Source organism: Patella vulgata, chromosome 7 (genome assembly GCF_932274485.2).
Source record: "Patella vulgata chromosome 7, xgPatVulg1.2, whole genome shotgun sequence".
Taxonomy (NCBI): domain Eukaryota; kingdom Metazoa; phylum Mollusca; class Gastropoda; family Patellidae; genus Patella; species Patella vulgata.
In genome coordinates this window covers 39,677,917-39,695,897 of record NC_065885.2, presented here as the reverse complement: position 1 = coordinate 39,695,897, position 17,981 = coordinate 39,677,917, and the positions used below count along the sequence as shown (strand labels likewise).

The 17,981-nt window shown below is 35.1% G+C and overlaps 1 protein-coding gene across 2 annotated transcripts in view; it reads right to left on the bottom strand.

Moving 5' to 3' along the window:
* The window catches only part of LOC126828393 (calcium/calmodulin-dependent protein kinase type 1), a 179,057-nt gene that overhangs the window by 13,420 nt on the left and 147,656 nt on the right, over positions 1 to 17,981 (bottom strand). For both annotated transcript variants that reach the window (XM_050558175.2, XM_050558176.2), the window contains 2 exons: positions 16,125 to 16,200; positions 7,720 to 7,832 (listed from right to left, as the gene is read on the bottom strand). In XM_050558175.2, the coding sequence (XP_050414132.1) occupies positions 7,720 to 7,832; positions 16,125 to 16,200 (189 nt within the window). The remainder of the gene's footprint in view (positions 1 to 7,719; positions 7,833 to 16,124; positions 16,201 to 17,981) is intronic.

Genomic DNA, 17,981 nt, shown 5'->3' with positions numbered 1-17,981 from the left:
ATCGAAATTTTGTTTCGATTATTTGTCTTATGACCTTAAACAATTTATATTAAATTTCGCCTCTAGAGTGAATGAATGAATGAATGAAATGGAGTTTTAGCCTCTAGAGCCTCCACGAGATTTTTCCAAGTGATCAAGAACCTTAACTCGGCAGTAATTATCAGAAATCGTTGAAAATGAATATGATTCTTTGTCTCATGACCTTAAACACTGTGTATAAGTTTAAAGTCAATCATATATTAACTTCAGACTCAAGAGCTTCTACAAGATTTTTCAAAGTGTTCAAGGGCCATAACCCTGGTACTAATTATCGGAAATCGCTTCTTCATTTCATGACCTTAAACACTGTGTATAAATTTCAAGTCAATCGGATATTAACTTTAGCCTCTAGAATGTCCACAAGATTTTTCAAAGTGATCAAGGGCCATAACTCTGCAAATTAATAGGTTTTTTAAACATTGTACATAAATTTAAAGTCAATCAGATATTAGCTTTAGCCTCTAGAGTATCCACAAGCTGTTGTGGACGCCGGCCGGACCACCGGCGACTGAGAATAAAAAAGTCTTGTTAATTACCACAAATAAACGTTTTACCTGTTACAGCACAGAAAGTAGCTCTAAAAAATATTTTAATGAATCCTGAAATGTAGCATCAGCTCATTTATCAAGTGCACAACTCTGATTTAATCAAATGTGTTTTGGAAACATTCTGTAAATATACATTCATCAAATCTGCTTTTTGGAGATTCAAGTCTGAATATCGAAAAACGACCTAGTTGTTTTTCGTTATTCGCCAATAAATGATACTGGATAATCTCACATTCCCGTTAAACAACCTGATGAGATAAATGTAGTGAATCGAGTTGAAATGCTATGTTTATACGAAGTCATTTAGACAAGTAGCGATCCTTTGACAAAATAAAAAGATAAAAATTAAAAACCTCCCCTCAGTATGGAAGCCTAACTACCATTCATAATTTCTACTTTTCGCCCCTTCAAAACATGAAAGTCGAAAAGTAGAAGTTAGGACAAAATGTGAGGCGACAGCACGCTATACAAGCCAAAATCGACTTGAAAATAGGAAATTAAGAAATGTGACCCCCCAAAGCATACCGAGTCACAATGAGGAAATTTTGAAAGATAGGTTGCCAGGCAACAAAACATACGCCCACAGCAGCTAAATCGTCCGAGCGGTCGTCAAGGGTTGTCGCATATTTATTCCTTTGTACGTAATTGGGGGCCTTTACAAGACAGTTCCATACAGATCAGATTATAAATTTTGTCGTTTGAGGCTTTACAAGGTTCTACAAACTGAAAAAAGGGTCTCAACTCTGGAAGTAATCTACAGAAATTGTTGAAATTTGACAGGCTTTTTCGTTTTACTAATTTAAATAATGCATATAAATTTCATACAGATCACATGATCACTTTTGTCATTCAAACGTTCACAATCGCCATAACTCTAGAAATTATTGACGGAAATTGCTGATATTCAATAGACCTGTTTCACAAATTTAAATGATGCATATAAATTTCATACATATCGGATGATAACTATCATCAATCGAGCATTATAAAGGTTAAACAAAGTGAAACAAGGGCAATAACTCTAGAAGTATTTAATGTAAATTGCTGAAATTCAATAGGCTTTTTCGTTTCACTAATTTAAATCATGCATATAAATTTCACAAAGATCGGGTGATAACTTTTTGCGTTAGAGCGTTCACAAGGATCAATAAGGTGAAACAAGGGCCATAACTCTAGACGTAATAAACGGAAATTGCTGAAATTCAATAGGCTTCTCCGTTTCACTAATCTAAATAATTCATATAAATTTCACAAAGATCGGATGATAACTTTTGGTGTTGTAGCGTTCACAAGGATCAATAAAGTGAAACAAGGACCATAACTCTAGAGGTAATAAACGGAAATTGCTGGAATTCAATAGGCTTCTTCGTTTCACTAACCTTAATAATGCATATAAATTTCAGAAAGATCGGATGATAACTCTTGACGTTGGAGCGTTCACAAGGTTCAATAAAGTGAAACAAGGGCCATAACTCTACACATAATAAACAGAAATTGCTGAATTCAATAGGCTTCTTTGTTTCACCAGTTTAAATAATGCATGTAAATTTCACAAAGATCGAATGATAACTATTGGCGTTTGAGCAATCACAAGGTTCAATAAAGTGAAACAAGGGCCATAACTCTAGACGTAATAAACAGAAATTGTTGAAATTCAATAGGCTTCTTTGTTTCAGTAATCTAAATAATGCATATAAATTTCAGAAAGATCGGATGATAACTTTTGGCGTTAGAGCGTTCACAAGGTTCAACAAAGTGAAACAAGGGCCATAACTCTAGACGTAATAAACGTAAATTGTTGAAATTAAATAGGCTTCTTCATCTCACTAATGTAAACAACATATATCAATTTTAAAACAATTGGATGATAACTTTTGGCGTTAGAGCGTTCACAAGAAATTGTGGACGATGGACGGACGGACGGACGGGGGCGACGGCAATATACGTCCACATTTCAATGTGGGCGTATAAAAATAGTTATTGTTATTTTCACATTCTCCAACTCATTACCTTCAATTTGATGTCTAGTATGTTTGAATTAGGCAAAAATTGACTGAGCTGTGTCCATTAGAAGCTACCCAACTTACAAATGTAAGTTTTGAGAAAAAGCAAGTCAAAGATTTGGTATGTTCCAAAACAAAATCCCATAGCAACCAGGCCATTTATTTGCTGTTTTGTCGTTGAATATATCTTTCCATGGGTTTTCAGGGGTGCTGGAGACGAAAATCTTAATAAAAATTGAACCGACTATTTCCACAATTTATTTGCTATTTTGTCGTTTAATATGTTTTTTATTTAGGATTTCAAGGGGGCTGACGACGAAAATCGTAAATGCACTCCTTTCGTAACGAAACATCCACAACACATACGGCATAATATTCACATGATAGTGTTATACTGAAGAACAAGCTATACATTAGTAGTCTGTTGTGTATATTATAACTTTGGTGAGATTAACTCATCAATTAATTAGCACCTTAGTGCCAGCTAGTGGTCAGTTGATTAAGATTGTTGATTGGATAATCATCAAAGAAGCCGCCACAGCTGTACACGTGTTCATTTAACACGTGAATTAAAATAAGATTTTGCATGTAGGATAGGTCTATTATTATTTTCAGGTACCATGACGTTATCAAAATATGAGTCCCTATTTAAATATCAATTTCATAGTCAAGAAATGCTTACGTTCACTTTCGTGCATTTTGGCTTTGATGTAAATATCAACATTATTCAGAGGATACTCAATGGCAGACTCGAGAATAGTCGCATTTCGGCTCATTGGTCGTTCTCATTTTTTCGACCCATGGTGATAAGAGAATTTTAAACAATAATATCCAAGATGCATTCCTTACTTTGCATGCCGTATGAAGAAGCGACAGTAAATGGAATTAAGCTATCAATAAAATTCTCTTCGAAAAGAAAACTATTGGCCATTTTGTTTATTTCCATTTAAGGCCTATAGATTTTTTTTTAAAGATGATATGAGATATCAAATAATCACCACTTGGATTAATTATTCAGAGTAAATAATGAGTTGTCAACGGCTTTATTATTGATCCATGACAGTTGATAAGTAATAGTATTACTCTATGACACACACCCGCTTGTCGATTAATTTACATAATCAGCCACATTGTTTCGATTAACACTCAACGGCAATCTATAAACGATCAGAATTAATTTTTTTTCTGCCACATATCAGAGTGAATCGCATGTAGTTAGCCAAAAACATTATCGCCAAAACCAAATATTTATCGATAATGCCTTGCAAGCGGTGTCTGGGCCAATCAGCAAACGAGTTGTGTAGACAGCATGGCAACAGGCGGAGTTTATTTATATTTTTTAGGGTTTTTAAAACTCGATTTTATCTGTTCAAAATCAATTCATTGACAATATTTTGATCATATTTGTAAACTAGAGATGCTCCGCTTTACAACAATGCCAATTATTATGCAAGAGGAATGACCGAGAATTTTAAAAAATAGGACAGATTTAAGAATAGGGTACTCTTACAAAACGTTCAAATACAGGTATTTTAAAATGTTTTATTGCTATTTTGATCTTTTGTGTCGATAGATAGAATTTATAGACTCATTTTTGTGAAAATCTCAATTTTGATCAAAATCAGTATTTTCACTTATTTTGTCTTTATCTCATTATTGATTCGTGCGCATTTCGACTCATTTAGCTGTGGCCAGTCACAAATAATGCACCGCGATAATAGCGCCCCTTGTTTTTTCCTAATTTCTTACTTTCAATTTGCATTTTGGCTTGTGTACCGTCCTATCGACTTAGTCATATTTTTGTATTTATTGATGTCATTAAGAAGGCGCCAACACGTATACAAAGCCATAATGCAACTCGAAAAGTAGAAATTAGGAAATAAACACACGCGCTATTAGTGACCTATCATTTTGGCTTGCTGTTTTGCTGGCGACTTTTCGATTTTCGCCTCGGAAGTGGTTGTAGTCTCAATTTGCCAGGTCGCATTTGAATACATGCAATCCACGTAAACAAATTAGTCTGTATGATAAAGTCTAGGATTGATGGCAATATTTGGCTTGCTGTCATTCTGTCGACTTTTCGCCTCGGAAGTTGATGTAGTCTCTACTTTCAAGGTCACATTAGAATACGCGCATTGATAACTGAATTTCATTTACTGTGACTTCATACAGCATATAAAATATACTGGTTTTCATGATTGTATATTATTATTTTATTTCAAATTATATTATCACCATGGGTAGGAAACGTAAGAACGAGTCGAATAGCGACGTTTCACAGTTTCAGTACCGCCGCCCAAATTCTCTAAAGTGAACGACGAGTGTGATTGTAAGCATGTCTTACAAATAAAATTGAAATTTTCTATGAGGATTCAGATTCACGCGTTAAACCACTAACCCTCTGAAAAACGGAGTTTATAAGTTGTATATTGTATATACCGGTACAGGATAATTGTTTTATATTTCTTTATATTGGCAGTCAATTCTGCATGTAAAATAACAAACTGATTAGCAGTGAACATTCGCTAGGCTGCTAGTATCACTGAGAGGGACGACAACAGTGAGAGTTAATTAGCTCACAATAACTTTTTCTTTCTGCAAATTAAATTCTAAAACATTTTTTTTAATTATAACAAAAATAAAGAAAGGTGTTGGAAGTATATCTTGATAAAAAATATTTCCTATTTAGTTTAAATGGGTTCATAAAATAGTATGCGAAGGTGTAACTTAAAGATACATTATGGGAGATAAGATAAAGAGATGGCAGTTCTCGCTATAAATAGTTAAAAACTAGATAGTGTAAAGGTAATTTGCTGAAAATTTCAGTCAAATTGATCCACTATGAGCCGAGAAAGAAGAGGGTGAAATTTGTACATAGTCTCGGTCATCATTACTACATTAATTAATATAAACAGCATAGTCTCGATTATCCACTTTTTTTGATTTAATTATCAACGGCCGTTAGCGGCATATAGGAATCTAATCCAGCCAACATCGAAGGCTAGCCTTGACATTGAGAGTTTATTATGGTCTGGATAAGTTAATTAATGTCTAATTGATAATTTAGATAACATTTCAGGCCTAAAGAAAGACTTGTAATAAGCAGATTTTGCTCTTGCATAATGCATGTTTAAGTAAAAGGCACCATTCTGCCCTGACCAGTTTACATTAAGTCTTATGTAAACAATGCATGCGCTATCGAAGCCAATGATCAACGTCTTGTGATGTGATATCACACGTAGACTGCATATGAACTCATAAAGGTCAGTCATATTACACAGAGTTAGAAGAAGACTTTCACATACCTCTGTGAAACAGATCGGTAAAATAACTTGCAATTTTGGTGGTGAAATACATTTCTGATCATAGGTTATTCTTAGCTTTTTGTAAGGCATAGTTAAGTAGGTGATCCTAAACTATAATACAGCTGTAATTAACTGGTTTTTAACTCACATAATTCCAGGACATCCTAACTTTTCTGAAAAGTTGGTTTCCTTAATTTTGTTTTAAGAGAAAACTAAGGTCAAATTGTGATACCACTTTACATTTTGTATCAATCTAGACAGATCAACTAATAAAATTTTTTCTAGCAATGGAGATTCTAGTTGTTGACATTTTGCAATAACTCCCGACCTCCAACCCTTTTTTGCCATGTAGCATGGATGTCATTAGAAGCCGGTAACCGACAAATTTCACCTTTTACATTAGGCCAATTTCCAGCTACTTTTCCTCTAAAAATGATCAGAAACTTCATTTTAATAAAATAATTTTGCGTAATATTAATTGAAACTAATTTAATTCCTAAACGACAAGCACATAGACGTATCAACTAACCATTTTTTACCGTGAGACTCACCTTTCTCACGAACGGACGGATATATCTCACGGTAAATGTTCATAATTATGCCAATGCTAGTTTCACTTTCAAAAAGGGAGGTAACCCCCTTACTTCCGTTGTATTAATCGACCTAATGATTGACTAAATTTGACCGGAAACTTCTTACTCCGGTATTATGCTTGTGCTATGATTATTAGTGGGATAAATGAAGTATACTATAATGGTAGCAGAGTACATGAGTGTACCTAACAAAATAGAGACCTGTACTGACTGTACAAGGTCTGTTCCATTACTGTCATTTTTCCTCATTTTGACAGTTCTCCCGTGAAGAGAAAACGTTTCACGCCATGTCACTTTAGCGTGAAATCGGAAGCCATTGGCATTGAGTGATTGACTGAATTTAGCTGACTTTCAATCTGCAATTTTAGATTACTTTTTCGTTTAAATATATTACTAGCAGTTGTATTATAATGCTTTGATATCGATCTCAATATATGAAAATAATCGGACTCAAAAGTTATAGAAATACAAGCGCTATTACTGTTTATGTGGGAGGCACTTGCAGGAAAATAAAACTCTGACGTCACGTTTCTGGGGATTTCCATTCACACGATTACACTCATAATTAGAAAACGGGATTTATCTGTTTTGCAGACCAAAATTTTCTAATTCCGAATAAATGCAGCCTGCCTTTTATCTGATATCATGAAGATTAAAATTATTTTATATATTATTCAAATTGTTACGATTTTATAAATTTTACCTAAACTAATATTCGCAGATTTCAGTTTTAAAATCGGTAGACGCGCAATTCTATAAGGCTTATCTTGTGACATCACTAAGTTATGACTGAAAAGCACTTATTTGGATTATTAAAGTTTTTTTGGAAAGATTTTTTATGTTCATTTTCACAAAATATTTAAAAAAAAATTTCTGTCATTTAAGATATTGACCCGAAATGCATCTAACGCCATAACACACTCCCCACCATTCGGTTTGCCCACGGATTCGGGCCTGCGGCCCTAAACATTTGCTGCCCCTTACTTAAGCAAAATTTCCTGTTACTTATAAAATTAGTGACATCCCTGCATGTAGGCTCTGTAAAACGATACCTTATTGGCTCTAGGACCCCATCCAACACTGTTGAGAAAAGGTAAATAGTCTTGTATATTCCTTTACATTATGTTTCTTCTCTCAAGTTTATTGACAGACTAAAGTTCTACAATGTTATCAAGAATCCTATCCCTTTGAGGTGAAGAAATAGTAGGAAGTTTGGGGGATGTTCACTTACCTGATTCAGAGATGTCATCCCAATAAGGTGAATCAAATTCAAACTCTGCCTTCAGAATCTGTTGGAACAGCATAGCATCATTTTCATCATAAAATGGTGGATAACCACATAATCTATTGTAGAGGAAAGACAAGAGTGAATCAAAAATATATATCAGTATCCTAGACTGATTGTGATTGGGTGAATCTGAAAAAAGGAGACAGCTCTTTCTCCATTTAAAATCAGCAACAAACATCAGTGTAATATTTGATTCTAACTTGTCCATGGGGAATCATAACAATATTTGTTTGGTTATTATCATCTCAGAAACATTAGCAAAATATGCCATATATTTATTAACTGACACTAAAAATTTACAAATTCTTAATTCTTTGTTATTGAAAATTCCATGTAGAATTTCACCAGTTTGGGACACCGACTGCTAAGGATAACGGTTCTAGAAAACGTGTTTAAAGATACATTATGGGAGACAAGATAAAGAGAAGGCAGTTCTCGCTATAATAGTTAAAAACTAGATAGTGTAAAGGTAATTTCCTGAAAATTTCAGTCAAATTGATCCACTATGAGCCGAGAAAGAAGAGGGTGAAATTTTGGCATAGTCTCGGTCATCATTACTAAAATCATTAATTTAAACAGCATAGTCTCAATTATCCACTTTTCTTGATTTAATTATCAATGGCCGTTAGCGGCATATAGGAATCTAATCCAGCCAACATCGAAGGCTAGCCTTGACATCGAGAGTTTATTACAGTCTGGATAAGTTTATTAATGTCTAATTGATAATTTAGATAACATTTCAGGCCTTAAGACTTGTACTAATCAGATTTTGCTCTTGCATAATGCATGTTTAAGTAAAAGTTAAAAGTTTGTGTTGAGAAGGTAATAAAGTCAGTGGCGGCGCCAAGGGGGGGGGGGGATTGCCCCCCCCATTAATCTGGTCTGCCCTCTGTTAGCCCCCGTCAATAATTTTAGAAAAAAAAACCAGCGGCTGCCAGGCAGGATACGCCCACATTTTCAAGAGATGGATAGAAAACAAGCTAAAACGAAAGTGATTTTTCCTACAATCAAGGGCCATAATTCAGGAAATTACAATTCGATATGCGCAAATATCGAAAGGAACCAAGATCTTTGAGTTATAAACTTACATTTCGAGTTTCAACAAAATCCGATAAAAATTGTGACCTCTATAGGGTCCACAACCTTGATATACCATATTTTTACGCAATTTGAGAACGAGGGGCGGCCATTTGGTCTGTCAGTTTTTGGCCGATTTTCACGAAATTCGAACTTAGTCGTCCTTAGGGTGTAACGGTGATATAATAATATGATTTTTTAAATCGGATAATAATTATGACCTCTATAGGGTCCACAAGCTAAAAACGTGATTTTTCGTACAATCAGGGGCAATAATTCAGGAAGTTACGGTCCGATATGCGCGAATATCAAAAGGAACCGAGATCTTTGGGTTATAAACTTACATTTCAAGTTTTAACAAAATCGGATAAAAATTGTGACCTTTGTAGGGTCCACAACCTTGATATACCATATTTTTACGCTATTTGAGAACGAACGGAGGCCATTTTGTTTGACAGTTTTGGGCCGATTTTCACGAAATTTGAACTCAGCCGTCCTTATGATGTAACGGTGATATATTAACACGTTTTTTTTAAATCTGATAAAAATTATGACCTCTATAGGGTCCACAAGCCCAAAAACGCGTTTTTGCGTACAATCAGGGGCCATAATTCATGAAGTTACAGTCCGATATGCGCGAATATCGAAAGGAACCAAGATCTTTGTGTTATAAACTTACATTTCAAGTTTCAACAAAATCGGATAAAAATTGTGACCTCTATAGAGTCCACAACCTTGATATACCATTTTTCAAAATTTTCTGGGGGAGGACTCCCTACTTTGCCCCCCTATTAATCTGGTCTGCACCATGTTAGCCCCCCCCCCAATAATTTTAGAAAATAACGAGAGCATCGCTATCGCTGCAATATACGTCCACATTCCAGCTTTGATTGATATGGTACTTTTTAAAATGAAGAGAATGAAATATGAAATGGCTGTAATATGATCAGAGGCAAAGAAGGCTAGGCGTTGGGTTTGTTTTGCCAAATTTACAGACAAAATACTAACAAAAAAGTGGGTGTGACACTGCCCCAGGAGGTCGGGGCAAGCATCAAAATAAATAGTTGCTGTCTTTACGGTATAAGGAATAAATATGCAATGTTCCAAGATGATCCATTCAGAATTGCAGGGTTGGCTTTGGAACAATATAAATAGGTACCACCCTGTTATTGAAATGAAAACATCAATAGTGCCGTCCTTAAGGTATAAGGAATAAGTATACCAAGTTCCAAGATAATCTATTCAGAATTGTGGCCTTCTAGCGCTAAAGGCAAAAATTGGGCGTGGCTCTGCCCCTGGGGATCGGGGCATTCACCAAAATCAATAGTTGATACCCTTAGGCTATAAGGCATATGCCAAGTACCAAGTTGATCCATTCAGAATTCCGGCCTGTAAACAATAAACACAAAAATTGGGCGTGGCTCTGCCCCTGGGGGTTGTGACATGCAGTTGTTGTCCTTGGGCTATAAGGAATACATATCCCAAGTTCAAAGACAATCCATTAAGAATCGTGGTCTGTAGGCAACTCACAGAGACACAAAGAAAAAATGGGTGTGGCTCTCCCCCTGGGGGTTGGGCAATCACCAAAAAACAACAGGGGGCATCCTTAGGGTATAAGGAATAGGTATGCAAGGTTTCAAAATGATCTGTTAAGAATTGCGGCCAGTAGGCGACACAAAAGGCACACAAACATTGGGGGTGGCTCTGTCCCAGGGGGTCGGGCATGTACCAAAAATAATAGAGGTCGGCCTTTGGGCATAAGTATGTAAAGTTTGAAGATGATAACTTAAGAATTGTGGCCTGTAGGCGACACACAGACACACAAAAAGAAAATGGGTGTGGTTCTGTCCCTGGGGGTTGGGCATACACCACAAACAATAGGGATGTTCCTTAGGATAGAAGGAATAAGTCTGCAAAGTTTCAAGGTGATACGTTTAGAAATGCGGTATGTAGATGACAAACAAATAAATACAAGAAATGGGCATGGCTCTGCCACTGGGGGTCGGGAATGCACCCAAAACAATAGGGATCATCCTTAGGGTATAAGGAATTCATATGAATTTTTTCCAAGACGATCGATTAAGAATTGTGGCCTGTAGGCGACATACAGATACACAAAAAGAAAATGGGTGTGGCTCTGCCCCTGGGGGTTGGGCATGCACCCCAAATGATAGGGATGTCCTTAGGGTACAAAGAATAAGTATGCAAAGTTTCGAGATGATACGTTAAGAATGCGGCCTGTAGACGACAAACAAATACAAGAAATGGGCTTGGCTCTGCTCCTGGGCATCGGGCATGCACCAAAAACAATAGGGATCATCCTTAGGGTATAAGGAATAAGTATGTAAAGATTCAAGATGATCACTTAACAATTGTGGCCTGTAGGCGACACACAGACACACAAAAAGGAAATGGGCGTGGCTCTGCCCCTGGGGGTTGGGCATGCACCCCAAACGATAGGGGTGTTCCTTAGGGTACATAGAACAAGTATGCAAAGTTTCAAAATGATACGTTAAGAAATGTGGTCTGTAGACGACAAACAAACAAATACAAAATATGGGCGTGGCTCTGCCCCTGGGGGGCGGGCATGCACTAAAAACAATAGGGATCATCCTTAGGGTATAAGGAATAAGTATACAAAGTTTGAAGAAAATCGAGTAAGAATTGCGCCCTGTAGGCGACCCACATACATACACACACACACAGACATGGGTGACGCACAGGCACTTGAAGGGATTCATTTTAAAAAATAAAACTTCTTACTACTGCTTGGCTATATATTATAGTATATAAGAAGGTATTTCAGCCGCCATCTTTGTTTTCACGTCTTCAAGGCATTTCGTCTGCTAACATCTCACAATACTCACTAGTTCTAACACTACCCGTCGTTTTTATTGCCAACGAGGCCTTATTTGATCATTATTCAGCTTCCAATGTAATTAAATTGGCCATTTAACAGCGTTATTAACCCTTTTAGGGGGCAATTTTTCGCAACTGATGAACCACTGTGGGGGAATTAATTTTAGTGAATAAATTTTAAGCTAGGATCAAATCTAAAATTATTATATCTTTACAACTATGTTATCAAAATTCACCAAACTTGGTGAGACATATGCTTATACACCACATTATTTGAAAATGCAAAAACTTTGTAATTGGAACAATTTTACCCAGGTAAATACAGGTGTGGCTCAGGTAAAAATTATAAACCAAGATAAAAGTATTTTGTTTTCTCAAAAATTTATTAATTTAAGAAAAAACAACATAAATAATGAATTTTGGAAACAACAAGTTAAAAGTTTAAAAAATAAAATGGAGTATCACAGGTGAAAATACAGGTAAATTGAGGTGTACTAAGAAATATACAAATTGTCACTAAATGTTTCACTAACCATTTTAAATTAAAACATTTCAAATGATAATAACTGTAACAGCAACAACAATGGGGAAAACTGCATTTACAGGTAAATACAGGTAAATTCAGGTGCAATGAATAAATAGGCAACTTGTGTATACAATTTCTTCAATTTAAATGAAACCTAACAGGATAAAAAAAAAATTTGTGAACAAATCAATATTTAGTTGAGAGGATTATTTGATCAAAATTGCATCACAGGTGGAATACAGGTAAATAGACTTACAGTTCAGGTGTATTAAAGCAATTAGCATAGACCTTTATAGCAGTTTCAAAGAAACCAGAAAAATATACAGAAATATCAACAAACAAATAATACTATTTGATCAAAATTGCATTACAAGTGAAATTCAGGTGCAACTAATGAACACATTTTCAATCACCAATTACAAAAAATATCAACAATCAATAATATCATTTGGTCAAAGTAGTGTCACATGTGGAAATACAATTAAATTGAGGTGTACTGAAAAATGTACAATTTGTCCCCAATTTTTTTACTAACCATTTTAAATTAAAATATATCAAATGGTAACAACTATATAATCGCAACAACAATGGTGAAAACTGCACTTACAGGTAAATACAGGTAAATTCAGGTGTAATAAATAAATAAGCAACTTGTGTACACCATTTCTTCAATTTCAATGAAACATAACAGGATAGAAAAAAATCAACCTTTAATAAATTCAATATTCAGTTGAGAAGACTATTTGATCAAAATTGCATCACAGGTGAAATACATATAGGCTTACAATCCAGGTGTATTAATGCAATTAGCTACATATTTTCAGCAGTTTCAAGGAAAACAGAAGAACCTGCAGAAATATCAACAATCAAATTATACTATCTAATCAAAATTGCATTACATGTAAAATACAATTGCAATTAATGAACACATTTTCAATCACCAATTACAAAACATATCAACAATCAATAATGTCATTTGATCAAATTGCAGCATTACAGCTATAATACTCATACCAGTATATTGGTAATACTAAATGTTTTCTTCATTTTCAGATAAACTATAAGCTTTACATGTAGCAAAATATTGGCACTCTTTTACAAACTGAAGCTTTCAATAATTAACATGTTTACTTTAGTTTAAATAATAACCAGGAAACTATCTGCGGCATAGACCCACTCCACACTCTCGACACCATGTGGTTATACGCGTACCTTTAAACCCTACATCCCTTGATTGTGCACAGCTCACACACTATTTACGCTTTTTATCAGGAATAGATTCTAGGTAATGCTGTATGCTAGAAAGTACTCTGAGTTGTGAGGCTGGGACGACCAATTTTTCGGCGTGGCTGTTTATAGCCATTTATAAGTCCGTCTACTAACTGGATCATGAAGTTGAGATGATTTAGTTTTTTTCCATTTATATTCTTATTGTTCTTATAGCACAAATATGCATTAGTAACTGTTCTGTCTATAAGATGAAAAACAACTTTCCGCCAGCACTTTACAGTTCTCAATTCTGCTGCGTAATGATCTGTCATTTGATCACTGAGGTCAACCCCTCCCATTCTGTGATTGTACTCGTTCACTAACTGAGGAACAAGTCTGTTGTCTTTCTTAGTTAGCTTGACATCATTAGCGGAACCATGCGCTGTTAAAAACCTAACTTGTCTGCGATCGTACCAATTGACTGCCAACAACTGACCTTTGCGTACAGCAATAACTTCATCTTTTTTTTTAAAGTTTGTTTGATTCCTGGGGGCATTATTATTACATAAGTCTATACTAGTATAGTAATTGTCTACAATTAAATGATGATACTTTCCACCGTGGTTTCTCAACAATTTATCACATACATCATACAGCTGTCCATATTGTGAAGTTTTTATACTTGATGTGTGGTATAAGGTCTGATACAAATATCCAGTCCTAGAATCAGACAGGTTATATTCCTTTGGTCCCCACTGATGATGTTTTTTAATTCTTATGTAGTTCACAAGATCGTGTCTGCCCTTAAAACCAACTATGCTTTCATCTATACTTATGTTACATGACCGAAGATATGCACGTGCCCAAGACGTATTAAAATGGTCTAAAACGGACTGAAATTTGTAAATGGGATTATAATTAAAAGTTCCTTTTTTCGGCTCCATCGAACTGTCGCTGACATGAAAACAACGAAGGAGTAGTTTAAAACTTTCATACGTGAAAGTGTTTCTAAATATTGGTGTCTCTTGGGATAAGTCTTTCACATTCCAATACTGTTCTAATGTATGCTTTCGTACCAAGCCCATATTTATGATCAACCCGATAAACGCTCTCATTTGATGTACATCAGTTGGAATCTATAAATGCAGTCTAGATCTGGGCGGTATATTTTCATATTTATCATATCTATATTGAAAGTATTTGTTTGTTTCGTCTACAAAAAACTGCCAAAGAGATTTATTATTTGTAAAATTGGTTGATTCAAAAAATTTATCAAAATACTTCACAGGTTCATGACAGTTCTCTGGATTCCACACAAGACCGGACTCGGCTGTAAAATCATGTAAGATTGGGGGCCTGTCATTTTGCCTATCATTCACATGTATCCAAATGTCGTCTAATTGGTCTTCTGTACCAAAATTATCATCTTGATGTACTAGTGTTTCAACGTCATTAGGCCTAATATTTATCGTCGACTCCGTCGAGCATCTTCTTGGTTTTTTTTACATTATTTACATCTCGTTCTTGACAATCTCGATCTGATTCACTTGAATCTGACTCGTATGCAGACAGTTCATCAATGTCAATATCGCTGCCACTGTCAGACGAACAATTTTCTTCATCAGAAATATGGATCATGTCAACAACATCGTCTACAGTAAACGTATTAGGGCGAGGACGCTTACGGGGTTTCGTGGCAGACGCCATGTTATTCACAGCCCGAGGCTGTCTGTTTATGTTATCGCTAAGTAACGGTAATATTCGGCTTCAAATCAAAACAATATAAGAGTTACCGTTCTTATAAATTAGATCATGCATTTCTTTCACCCATTAGTTGATAAAAATAGAATTATCTCATACAGCCAATCGTGTACATTGTTACTTTGGCGACTTACGGTGAAACGACATTAATGTCGCTATCCCCGTAAAGCGCGTGTGTCGGAAAACGACATTAATGTCGTTATCCCCCTAAAAGGGTTAATTACAAATCAAACTTGAAGCGCTGTCACTTGCCGATATTCGTCTTCATCAGCCCGGAAATAAGATTTGTTTGTAGCAGTCTGTATCACCCAGTCCCTTATAAACCTATCCGTTACTCGAAATTTAGTCGGTAAATGATCGAGCCTACGAAGCGAGGCCGCACCGCAGGTGCAGTCTGGATCACCCAGTTCCTAGGAAAATTTCGAGTAACGGATAGGTTTATGAGGGACTGGGTGATACAGACTGCTACAAACTAAACTTATTTCCGGGCTGATGAAGACGAATTTCGGCAAGTGACAGCGCTTCACGTTTGATTTGTAATTAATAACGCTGTTAAATGGCCAATTTAATTACATCGGAAGCTGAATAATGATCAAATAAGGTCTCGTTGGCAATAAAAACGACGGGTAGTGTTAGAACTAGTGAGTATTGTGAGATGTTAGCAGACGTAATGCCTTGAAGACGTGAAAACAAAGATGGCGGCTGAAATACCTTCTTATATACTATAATATATAGTCAAGCAGTAGTAAGAAGTTTTATTTTAATCCCTTCAAGTGCCTGTGGGGCGACGGCATAATACATCCACATTATGAATAAAGTTATATGTATTTTCCCTGTGAGTTGTAAGGCAATACATTTATTACACAGTAGACCCAGACATGTATTTACGGTTTCTTTGGCATACTGCTTTACTTACAATATATAGGATATAACACCTATTGACCAGCAATCAACAGCTTTACCATATGGTTTCTGAGCTAACACCTCAGGAGCTAAAAATACAATATTAATTCATTTTTCATAATAATACACATAACTAAAAGACTTTTCAGAGTAACATTTGGAAAACATTTCTCAAAGTTTCATATATTTATTCATATTTAAAGATGTATATTTCCTCAACAGTAGTGATCAGATATACATTACCTTGGAAAACATATCCAAACTACCTGGAAAAATATATTTGTTGCCAAAAGCGTATCTTTTGAGATACTTGAAAGAAAACTTATTCACAATTTACAATGTAGAGGTTTGACGTCATAATGTTATAATGGTCAAATGTTAAAATATAGATATGCATTTTAAAGTCATCTCACTAAAAAAAAACAACTGTAGATAGACCCTTCATGTAAATGAATGTAATTATCTAGATTTAATGCCATTTTCATAAATATGAATTTTATACCAAAAATTACTATGGCAAATAGAATCTATTCTACATGTAATTTAGATATTCCATGCAAAATTCATGAAGGCCTATATAATGGTGATTTCTATTTTTTTTTTTTTTTTGGGCTTTTGTGAACTAAAGATAGGTTGCCAGGCAACGAAACATACGCCCACAGCAGCTAAATCGTCCAAGCGGTCGACAAGGGTTGTCGCATATTTATTCCTTTGTAGGTAACTGGGGGCCTTTACATGACAGTTCCATACAGATCAGATTATAATTTTTGTTGTTTGAGGATTCACAAGGTTCTACAAACTGAAACAAGGGCCTCAACTCTGGAAGTAGTCTACAGAAATTGATGAAATTTTAAAGGCTTTTTCATTTTACTAATTTAAATAATGCATATAAATTTCCTACAGATGGGATGTTCACTTTTGTCATTCAAATGTTCATCAAGTAAAACAAGGGCCATAATTCTAGAAATTATTGACAGAAATTGCTGAAATTCAACAGACTTCTGTTTCACAAATTTAAATGATGCATATAAATTTCATACATATCGAATGATAACTTTCATCAATCGAGTATGAACTTTTAAGGTTGAACAAAGTGAAACACCGGTCATAACTCTAGAAGTAATTATTGTAAATTGCTGAAATTCAATAGGCTTCGTGGTTTCACTAATTTAAATAATGCATATAAATTTTACAAAGATCGGATGATAACTTTTGGCATTAGAGCGTTCAAAAGGTTCAATAAAATGAAACAGGGTCATAACTCTAGAAACGGAAATTGCTGAAATTCAATAGGATTCTTTGTTTCACTACTTCAAATAATGCATATAAATTTCACAAAGATCGGATGATAACTTTTGGCGTAATAGCGTCACAAGGTTCAACAAAGTGAAACAAGGGCCATAACTCTAGACGTAATGAACATAAATTATTGAAATTCAATAGGATTCTTCATCTCACTAATGTAAACCACATATATCAATTTTAAAACAATCTGATAATAACCGATTGAGAGCGTTCACAAGAAATTGTGGATGACAGATGGACAGGGGCGACGGCAATATAAAAATCATTCATTATGGATCACTTTTGATTATTTAGACTACAACAACAATCAAGTAGTTTGTCGATTAGGCCTACTTTTATCACATTCTCACACAAAACTATCAAAATCTACATCACCAATAAAATCTGAATCACTGTCATTCAATAAGGTTGGTAATCAGTCTTTGGAGAACATTTTTGTAAAGGCCTAGACATTTTTTTATAATATTTCAAGAAGAAACAGTACTATTTTTAACTGTCAAAATATAAAACAGGAAGTAAACAAATGAGTAAAAGGATTAGGAACATTGCATTAGGGGGCTAACCA